General features: G+C 37.1%; 1 protein-coding gene across 1 annotated transcript; it reads left to right on the top strand.

The window, feature by feature from the left end:
• The first annotated feature begins 390 nt into the window (after positions 1-390).
• Positions 391-1,980, top strand: cfd (complement factor D (adipsin)). The gene is made up of 5 exons (XM_067421081.1): positions 391-540; positions 701-845; positions 1,002-1,146; positions 1,306-1,566; positions 1,657-1,980. The coding sequence occupies exons 1-5, from the start codon at positions 489-491 to the stop codon at positions 1,804-1,806; spliced, it is 753 nt and encodes a 250-aa protein (XP_067277182.1). The 5' UTR covers positions 391-488; the 3' UTR covers positions 1,807-1,980.
• Positions 1,981-11,694: the final 9,714 nt, after the last annotated feature.

Raw genomic sequence — 11,694 nt, 5'->3', positions numbered from 1 at the left:
GACATAAATGTATGTATTGAAAAGTATTTACTCATTATTTATATTTTGATAAAAAATGACAGTGTACATTTAATAATAGTTTTTATTTTATTTTATTTTTATCACAGTAAATTCTTAAGGGTTTCTTGTTGGCAGCGATTGCTCCACAAAGAACCCTTAACATCCATGAAATCCTTCCAATGCTGAAAAAATTTTTGTTTATTGCACTCTGTATATTTATGTCCTCTCTTCACTTAGAAAATGACAAAATACATGATTACGGTGAAGGGAACATTTGAAGGAAAGAAAAAGTGAAACAGACCCAAGGAAAAGATAAGATGAAGATTTATGGAATATTCCTGTTTTCTCTTGCCCGATTGGGAAAAGAATGCAAACTGCGCAATACCCGCACACACCCTCCATCTCTCTCTCATTTGGGCAGTATATAAAGCTCAGCCCACACTCAGTGGTCTTCAGTCTCAGATGTATACAGACAACGATCGTTCACTATGAATAGACTGATATTTGCCTCTGTGCTGCTCTATGCAGCATCTCAAACTGGTGAGTAATTTACAATATCACTACTCTGTGTCTATTTATGCCACAGGATATGCATTGGTGTTGTTCAGTTCTGCATTTAAGAATGGGAAAAATATATATTTAGTTTGATTAATTAGGTTTTCTTCATGTTATAGAGTTTATATTATTGTGTTATGTGCAGGAGAATGCATTACAGGAGGAAAAGAGGCTGGTGCACACTCTCGCCCATACATGGCTTCACTTCAGTGGAATGGAAAACATGAGTGCGGTGGCTTTCTAATCTCCAGTCAGTGGATCATGAGTGCAGCACACTGCTTTCAGGACGGGTATGTAACATATTGACACCAGGGAGCTGTCCGTCAGCATTTCGGTGCAAAGATTAAATGGTTTAAGTCCTAGATCGCTGTGATTTGTTTAGAGGGTTTGTTTTGAAATTGCACAAATACAAAGTTGCAAAATAATAAATGTCCTGTTTGTTAAAGGAGGACATCCGGTGTTAAGGCTGTGCTGGGCGCTCACTCCCTGTCTGGTGCTGAGGACACTAAACAAACCTTTGATGTCATTGCAGTCTACAACCATCCTGATTTCAGTATAAGCAACTATGACAATGATATTGCCTTGCTTAAGGTACTGTGATCCAATCATGTAGCTGAAAAACTCTATGCGTATGGTGAACGTGATTTCACCAAGTACATGTTCCTGACCGTGTGTGTGTGTGTGTGTGTGTGTGAGATCCGTCTTCTACAGCAGACTGTCAAAATCAAAAAATTCTGTTGTTATTGACAGCTGGATAAGCCAATCACTGAGAGTTCTGCAGTGAAATCAGTGAAATTCCAACGTGATGAAGCTGCTGATCCCAAAGAGTCTGCTGTTGTGGAAACGGCTGGATGGGGCTCTTTGAACAACCTGGGAGGACGACCAGACAAATTGCAAGAGCTCAGTATTACGGTCATGAAGCAAAGTCTATGTGGCCGTGGTGACCACTATGGACTTAAGTTCACCAGCAACATGCTTTGTGCTGCAGAAAGACGAAAGGACACCTGTGATGTAAGTTGATGCAATGTTTCATAAAGCACCACCACAGGTGGAGACAAACTATGTGACCTCTCTCGCTTCTGCTGTCTTTCTCTTTAATAGGGTGACTCCGGAGGTCCTCTCTTATACAAGGATGTTGTTGTGGGGATAACCTCTAATGGAGGGAAGAAATGTGGCTCCAGCAGAAAGCCTGGACTCTACACGATCATCTCCCACTACACTAACTGGATTGACAACACAATCACTCAGTAAAAAAAAGCTCTGGAATCATTTGCATATATACAGCTCCGGAAAAAAATTAAGAGATTCATTTCTCAATGTTAAGTAGTCTCTAAATTTTTTCCAGAGCTAAATAGCTTATATTTTTTTCATATATCCTGTACATCTCATGTATTGCTACATTAATAAAAACTTTTCTACACCTAACACTGTTATGTTGGTTGTTGTTTAAATAAAATGTTTAGTTCTTTAAAATGTCATTAACACCATGCAATTCAATGTGAAGAGACCCCTGTTGAAATATCCAGCATAAACCAGCATAAATTCAATGCTGGTTAGAGCTGGTACCAGCATGCAAAACATCCCTTATGTTGGTGAAAGGCAATGCTAATTTTTCAGCAGTGACACATTAGTGACAGAAGAAACACATATGATGGAAACAGAACATTTCTATTTAACATTAATTTCATTACACTAGACGAAATATGCCACATATATTATGCTTTCTATTGAAATAATATTATATTATGTAATGTTATATATTAAGTTATATGGTGGGGCCTCATTTCTTGGGAAATTTGTTGGTCTAGCACAGGGTTGGTGGATGGACTCCGGTCCTGTAGAGCCTCAGTCCTGCAGAGTTCAGCTCCAGCCTTTATAAAACTCACCTGCCTACAGCTTTCTAATAATCCTTCAGACCTCGATTGGCTTGCTCAGGTGTGTTTGATAAGGGCTGAAGCAGAACTTAGGCTCTCCGGGACCAGAGTTCACCACCTCTGGTCTAGCACAACCCATAGATCAGGCATTCTCAACCCTGGTCCTCCAAGGACCACTGTCCTGCAGAGTTTAGCTCGAACTCTAATCAAACACACCTGAATCAGATAATTACACTCTTAAGGAAAGTAACTACAAACGGTGAGTTTAATAAAACTACAGTCAGGTGAGTTTGATCATGGTTGGAGCTAAACTCTGCAGGACAATAGCACGCTGGGATCTGGGTTGAGAACCCCTGCAATAGATGCGCAATTGGATTGAGATCTGGGGAGTTAGCAAGCCAAGGCAACATCTTGAACTCTTTACAGTAAAAAATAAAAATGGAAAATGTACTGGTAATTTTCTGCCAGTAGATTATCCAGAAATTTAACGAAAATTTCCATTGACCCTTAAAACACAAACTAATGCAATGTGCAATTCAAAATACAGGTAAAACACCTGTAAAAAAAAAAAACAATACGGAAAATTCCTTCATATTTGTATAGTACATGGTGCCATTTTTTATGGACTTTTGTACAGTGTTTGTCATATTCTTCAAACCAATACTGAATTATTATTATTTTACATTTGCAGTGTAGCAAGGTGCATTATTCTGATAAAAGAGGCCATTACCATCAGGGAGCACCATTGCTATGAAGGGGTGTATACGTGGTCTGTAACAATCTTGTGGTTGGTGGCACGTGCTAAAGTAACATCCACATGAAATGTTTTAGGTTTCTCAGCAGAACATTGCCCAGAGCATCATACTGCCTCCACCAGACTGCCTTCTTCCCATATTGCAGCCTGCTGCCATCTGTTCACCATGGTAAACAACACATGATTTGGAGAAAAAAAAAATGGTTCATGGTCCAGTTCTGATGCTCATGTGCAAATTTGAGCAACAGTAGTTATTTTATGACCGGACCAGAAGTCCTTTTCTCTCCATGTGCATCAGTGGGCCTTTGGTGCCCTATGATCCTGACACCGCGATGCCAGTTCACCAGTCCTTTCTTGAGTCTTTTTTGGTAAGTTCTAGCCACTTCATAGCAGGAATGCCCATCCACCATCACCATTTCATCACCAAGCCATCACCATTTTGCCCTTGTTATATTATATTATATTATATTATATTATATTATATTATATTATATTATATTATATTATATTATATTATATTATATTATATTAATTATATTATATTATATTATATTATATTATATTATATTATATTATATTATATTATATTATATTATATTAATTATATTATATTATATTATATTATATTCAAAATATATCTCTCACTGATTTAACACTGCTCTGTTTCTCTTATGCTTGTTTTGCCATTTTGAAAAACTGGCTCAAGATCAAATTTGACATTCACTTCTATGGAAACTAAAACTGGTACAATATTTAGCAAAGTTCATAATAAGGAAGAAGGAGGCGGGAACCGGCTAACATTTGAAAGTCTTGAATCAAATAAATAAACAAACTGAAAGTAAAGCAGGCAGCCCCTCACAGACGACTGCCACGCACATGCACAATAAAACAAACAAAACTTAACATAAAGTCCAGGCCTGGTCCTCTCTTGTCCTTCACTGGTGTCACTCGTTCTTATATGCCTCCGAGCTCCCTAATGAGAGGACTCGAGGTGATGCTCATTCTCAATCACACACTGGTCTTGCTCGCTCCTCCCACGTCTCTCGCTCATATATATAATAAAATCTACTTCACTTCCTAAAAAGATTTATTAAAAATCTTTTAATAAATAAATAAATAAATATATATATATATATTGCAATTAAACGCTGATAAGAGTCTGTAATGCTGATATAACTGCATTACTGCATTTTAACTGCATCTGTATAACTGATAAAAATTACAGCCCCATTGACTCCCTGTGCAAATTCATTGATGAAGTTGACAACTGGATGTGCCAAAACTATCTACAGTTAAACAAAGACAAAACCGAAATCACTACATTTGGAAACAAAGATGAAATTCTCAAGGTGAACGCATATCTTGAGGCTAAAGGTCTGATAACAAAAAATCAAGTCAGGAATCTTGGAGTGATTTTGGAGTCAGACCTGAGTTTCAGTAGTCATGTCAAAGCAATAACTAAATCAGCATATCATCTGAAAAATATTTCAAGAATTAGATGTTTTATCTCCAGGCAAGACTTAGAGAAACTGGTTCATGCTTTCATCACCAGTAGGGTGGACTATTGTAATGGCCTTCTGACCGGCCTTCCCAAAAAGACCATTAGACAGCTGCAGCTCATACAGAACGCTGCTGCCAGGATTGTGAGCAGAACCAGAAAATATGACCATATCACACCAGTCCTCAGGTCTTTACACTGGCTTCCAGTTACATTTAGGATCGATTTTAAAGTACTACTACTTGTTTATAAATCTCTCAATGAGCTAGGACCTCAATACATCGCAGATATGCTGATTAAATACAAACCCAACAGATCACTTAGATCAGCAGGATCAAGTCAGTTAGAAATACCAAGAGTTCACTCAAAGCAAGGAGAGTCTGCTTTTAGCTATTATGCCAGCCGCAGTTGGAAACAGCTTCCTGAACAGATCAGATGTGCTCCAACAGTAGCCACATTCAAATCCAGACTCAAAACACATCTGTTCAGCTGTGCATTTACTGAATGAGCACTGCGCCACTGTACGTCCGACTGATTGCACCCTATCTTATCTCTTTATTCTTTTTATAATTGTTTTAGTTTACCTTTGTTCTTATCTTTGGTTATTGTTATTTTATATGTTCATTTGAGTTAAATATGATGAGTGAAAACTGGGTTTGATGGAAATAGTGAGTTTGACAATAAGGTTTGAGTATGTGTAAATCTGTGGAGGGTATGATGGTTTAACAAGAAGGTTCCTGAGTAAAAATCAGGGAATAGTGAGTAAAATGGATGTTATGAACGTGTTTGAGAAAGAAATGAAGGAGAGGTGTTCTAATAAAGATGGTACATGTATGTAGGCTGTAAACTGAAGAATGTTTTATTTTTATATCAGACCATTATTGTGGATCTGACCATTTTATTTTATCTTATCTTATTTATTATTATTATTATTATTATTATTATCTTTACAACTGTTTTAACTATGCTTGTTTTTAATTTTTTATTCTTGGTATTCTTTTTTCTCATGCATTTGTTACCACTGTTTTAATTCATTTCTATGTAAAGCACTTTGAATTGCCATTGGGTATGAAATGTGCTATACCAATAAACTTGCCTTGCCTAAAGTGCTATATAAATAAGGTGTGACTTGACTGGAATGCTGAATTGCAGAGCTCGGGCAAACCATATCATCGATCGGATGATATAATCGGATGCTTTCCTAAAGGCTGTTTTCTCAACACTCATTTGGTTATTGCGAGGAAAGTGTACTGCACATAGGCTAAAATTAAAACAAAACTTCACCTTGTTTATTGAACTGTTATATAAAGTTATATCATACTAGCAATCGTGATGATGATTGTGTGATATCTCTTAAAAGTACAGTAAAGTAAATTTACTAGCTATGTAACCCTCTAGCATTTTGTGGAAAAACATTGTTTTGGTTATGCTTCAGTTCTGCATGACATTCAGTGGATGAATATGGTTGTTTCTCATAACTAAAAAAAGAGAGATTATCCGGATATCCTACATATTACATATGTCTTTCTTATATTATCCTGCTCATAAAAATCTGACTAGCTATATAACCAGTTTAGATGGAAAGAATCTCAAGCAGACTCTGATGATGATACTGATGCTATTCGACACAGTACTTCTTCAGTAACCATAATGAAATGACCCAATAATGCAATCATAATATCTATCAATTCACTAATTTGAGCTCTGCAGCCATCAACACTGTTTGCTGTCTCTCAGTCATCGTCTGATTGGTTGCTGCCACTATTTGGATGCTAGTTATCGGAAATCGCAAAGCGGCAGGTACTGCCTACTTTCTGAACCCCTACTAGAGAATGCTTAAAGGATTAGTTCACTTTAAAAAATTAAAATTACCTCATGATGTAATCACCCTAAAGCCATCCTAGGTGTGTATGTCATTCTTCTTTCTGATGAAGACATTTAGAGTTATATTAGTATCTTAAAGGGGGGGGGGGGGTGAAATGCTGTTCCATGCATACTGAGCTTTTTACACTGTTAAAGACTTGGATTCCCATCCTAAACATAGACAAAGTTTCAAAAACTAATGTTGGATGTTTGATGGAGTATTTCTGTGTCAAAAATACTCCTTCCGGTTTCTCACAAGTTTCGGAGAGTTTTTTTCGAGTATGGGTCAGCTTGACATCGATAGAGCGGAAGGTCCTTGTATGGGCCGTACGGGCTCTTCTCCCGGAAGGGTGCGCGCGCGTGACTAGAGTCGGCGAGGAAATGCACGCCCATAAACACTCGCTCAGCTGCAGATCCACTCGTCCGTGAACACTTATGTCGTTATAGTCCGCGCCGCGTTCCACTTTATTCCTATGGGTGACATCAAGCGACTTCAACGCTTCAGCGCAGCATTCCGGGAAGGCAGCGCTGCATTTGAACCGATTTGAACGCAGAAATGACGGGAAGCTTCACAACATCGCAGATCTCCACGGTCACTGCTGTCAGGACTTCACCAAATCATACCAAAGAAGTGTGTTTTTGACGGAGCGGTCCCAGCGATAAAGGTTCACGGTCGGTGAGTAAAACTGCTTCAAATGTCTGTGCTGTTGCCTATCGTCGCGTGAGTAAACATCAGTAAACGACACGATTGCGTGCTTCATCATTCAAATGCGCTAAGGATTACTCCATTGTTGTTCTATGTATAACGTTACACTAGTCTGACGTGCAAAACCGTTTTGCTCTCTACTGCTAAGGTTTAGTCGCATACAATAGTCCATAAACCGAATCATGTCCTCATAAACTGCGAGTAAACACACACAAATGTTGACAGGCCACTAAATACAGTACATACCACAGAGACGGATGTCCTGCTGTTGCTGTTTCTCCTGTTCCATTTATTTCAGCCTCAGATTTGATTCTGGATCATATATCTATTAGCTGAGATTGATAGCCATGGGTTTCTCCACGCTTGAGGACGTCACCGCTTTGTGCGCGCTCGTCATTCTTTAGCTCCGCCCACTAGATACGCCCCCAGGCGCTCGGTTTTTTCCGGAAAGACTCGGTACAGCCCATATTTCTTTTATAAATATAATAAAACTAAAGACTTTTCGGAGATATGAAGGATGCAATACTACTCTATAGGTACTCAAGATTGACATGAGATTGACTGAAACTGAGTGTTTCAGCCCCCCTTTAATGCTTCCAAGCTTTATAATGGCAGTGAAAGTAGGCCATGAGTTTGAAGCTCAAAAAAGTGCATCCATCAATCATAAACGTACTCCACATGGCTCTAGAGGGGCCAATGTTAATTATTGTGTTATTACTTGCCCTGCATTCTCTTTTTGCCAGCAGACTCTTCTCCGTCGAGCTTATCGTGACTAACTAACCTATGCCATTTTCATTCCATACAAATGTCAACTCTGAAGTGACACACTCAGGCAGACATAAAGGTATGTATTGAAAAAGTATATACTCATTATTTACATTTTGATAAAAAATGACAGTGTACATTTAATAATAGTTTTTATTTTATTTTATTTTTATCACATGTTCACAGTAAATTCTTAAGGGTTTCTTGTTGGCATCGATTGCTCCATGAAGAACCCTTAACATCCATAAAATCCTTCCAATGCTGAAAAGGTTTTTTTAGAGAGGGTTTTTTTTCTATTTGATTTATTGCAGGGAAGTGCATAGGAAGTGAAGTAGATTTTATTATTTATATATATATATATATATATATATATATATATATATATATATATATATATATATATATATATATTGCAATTAAAGGCATTACAGCTTATAAGAGTCTGTAATGCTGATATAACTGCATTACTGCATTATAACTGCATCTGTACAACTGATAAAAAAATGTCCACATGTTCTGACAGTTTAACGGCATGATGTTAAACTTAAACTGTGGATTTCTGTAATATGTTGCAATGATAAACTGCTCATTATGTTATGTAAGACTTTTTGAGTGCATCATTAAATCTGAGTTATGAAACACAATGTTGTTTATATTCTTTACATGTGATATGCCAAGTACAACCCAGCACTGGAGCTAACGGAATCTTTCTCAAATTATACGTTAAACAGTCCACTCAACACCCGTCTGTGTTGCAATATCTTTTGAGGGGGGTATTTTTCAGTTTTTTCTCTTGCAAAAACTCCATACTGCATGAGACTGCAGGCATGTGGATGACAGATAATGGCTCCTTGACCTGGTTATAATTAACAAAATTCAGGAAATTTCCATTGTTTGGTTTGCAATATCTGTTCTCACACACACAAACCATTTCCAGCAGGTCGGTATGGCATTTGGCCACATACCTATTTTTATTCTTTATATTCAATAGATTTCTATTGTGGTGACAATAGAGGAAAATGGATAACACTTTCTGCAATCTCTTGGCCAAATGCCCACCCTACATGTTCTAGCATATCCCCCAGCATAGTCAAGAACGTTATCAGATTGGAACAGGGTCGAATCCCAAAGCCCTGAGATAGAGACCTGGCAGAAGAAAATAAGGGTTACCTGAAACAACATGGAGAAGAACAGTGATGCCAGAATTGAAGGAGATGGGCCTGACATGGGGCAGGGCGAAGCATGCTGCAAATAATCGAGTTAAGTGGAAGCAAATTGTTGATGCTTTATGTCCCACTATAGGAACAAAGAGGAGTTAGTCAGAGCTAAAGAAGAGTTTTGGAAGACTTCTTGAAAAATTCATGATAATCAGTTCAGGTTACGTTGACAGGATGACAAGGAACATTACAGGCTCTTCTACAAAACTGCACATCCGGACCTTTAGCTCTCTTCCATCCTTTCCTTTACAATAATTTTCTTTATGGATATTGAAACGAAAAAAAAAAAAAAAACCTGTAGGGTCAATATTTCCGAAAAACATTACTTTCTCATGCATTTCTTTTGGGTTGAGTTTGTTTTTTAGTTTTGCAGCCTAATACATTTGCCTAATTTTGTAACATGTCATACTCCTCCTACTGACTCTGGTTCTTGTCTTCCCTTCTCCCATGCTGTCAGAGAGTAACTGTGGCCAGTCCTCTGGAAATTGGCCTGCAACAAGAATCTTGTTTATCTGAATTGAACACAGAAATTAAACACCAGTATCTACTCAATATTGTATGTCTTTCTTCTCAAGTTCAGAAGTGTTTCAATAAAATTGTTCTTGTTTAGAAAGTTTTATTCTAAAACACTACAATAAATGAACAACTGAAATGCCTTCTTTTGGGAAAATTAGAAATGTCTATTAATTTAATTTAATTTATTTATAAAACAACTTAACAACTGCACATGCAGACCAAAGTGTTGTACAATCAACACACAAACACATTAACTGTTGGGGTAACGCATTACAAGCAGAGTGTAAGTTACATAATCAGATTACTTTTTCAAGTAACTAAAGTAATGCATTACTTTTAAAATGTACAAAAAATACTTAGTATCTGTTTCAGATAAGTAAAGCAAGTTGACTATTTATTGACAGCTCTCTTGTCCCATTGTTGAGAAAAATCGTATATACAGAGCATGAGGGTTAAGCAATCTAGAGGTGTTGATCATGAAGCCTGCTGCCACGGTTGGAGTTTGATGTTAGTTAATTGTGCTATAGTTGTGATGTTTTGCCAATAATAGAAAAATCAGATAGATAACAGTGAGTAACGGAAAGGAAGTCAATTCCTTAGGGTCAAGCGCTGGAATGCTTTCCAGTGGCTGTGTTCCTGTTTTGTGGAGCAGTAGTTAAGTTCACAAAACAAGTCAAGTATAGCTAAAACATTGTGGGGAAGTTCGTATATGGTGTTTTCTTTCCAGTGAATTACAGTAGGAGCAAAGGTGTGCTTGAGTCTGTTCAACAACCTTAGGGCATTTTCCTTACCGTGGTCCTGACACCATCTCAAGAGATTTATATACACTAAAGTACCTGTGTTTAATTAAACTCTAATAAAAGCAACTGGATAATGAAAGTTGGCTCGAGTTTGACTTAAGTGTGTCTTTGTTTTTGTATTTTGGCAGGAGTTTTGTGTGTGTGTTTAAGGGAAGTTCAACTAACTGCCTGCCAGGTCTTTATCTTAGTCTTATCATTCACAAAGCCATCTAATTTCCTGTTTTCTTTTTTTTTTCCAGCTCTCAGACCAACACAAATAAAAGAGTAGGCTTGATAATTTTGCAATAATATTGCGAAATTTGTTCTTCATCTCTCAGCCACAGAATCTAGATGTTTTGGATAATAATAATAAAGTAGGGATACCATATTTTTAAATGCCGAAAACCAGGACACTCTGCCCGGCAATGAGATAGCTTAAAATGATACTCGAAGTTTATTCAAAGATTCCTTATTAATTTCAATCCATTTGGTATGCCTCCTCTGTATGGATAGAAAATTGTTATATTAGGGCCAGGACAGAACTTGAAAACAAGACATGTTCTGGGAAAACAGGACGTTTGGTCACCCTAAAGGCTTAAGACTTTTTATTTTTTTACTTTCCCACCACAGGGCAGATATGGGACAAAAAACATGGGAAAATCCCCTTGATAAAACCAATGGAATGAACAGTAGGTCTAACCTATAGCCCAACACAAACTTAGCGTTAAAAATGTAAGACAATATAACCAAACAAACATTAAACATTAAACATGAATTAAATATAAAAACAAATTGCAAAAAAATAATTAAAAAAACGGTTGTATTTGAATTATTTCGATGTTCCTTTAGAAATATAATTTATGAGATTAAAAAAAGGATATCCGTTTAAAAAACTTAAAAGGTCATTGTTTTTTGATGATTTTTTCCGCATTAAAAATATCCAACCGAATATAACGTTGCTCGAGGATTGCATGAGACTGATATTTCTTCCTTTGACCTTAGCGGAGGAGGAGGCAACAGTGTCCTTCTATTGTTTTGATATTGCAATAATGATGTTAAAAACAACTCTTATGACAAACTGATAAATAATTGTTACAAACAATGTTGATATTTCAATCACGGGAGGCCATATTGTCTGTACTGTAACACTGTACAACGCTGATAATG

Source organism: Pseudorasbora parva, chromosome 17 (genome assembly GCF_024679245.1).
Source record: "Pseudorasbora parva isolate DD20220531a chromosome 17, ASM2467924v1, whole genome shotgun sequence".
In the NCBI taxonomy this organism is placed as follows: domain Eukaryota; kingdom Metazoa; phylum Chordata; class Actinopteri; order Cypriniformes; family Gobionidae; genus Pseudorasbora; species Pseudorasbora parva.
Note: the sequence above shows the minus strand (reverse complement) of the source record. Positions and strands in the feature narration are given on the sequence as shown.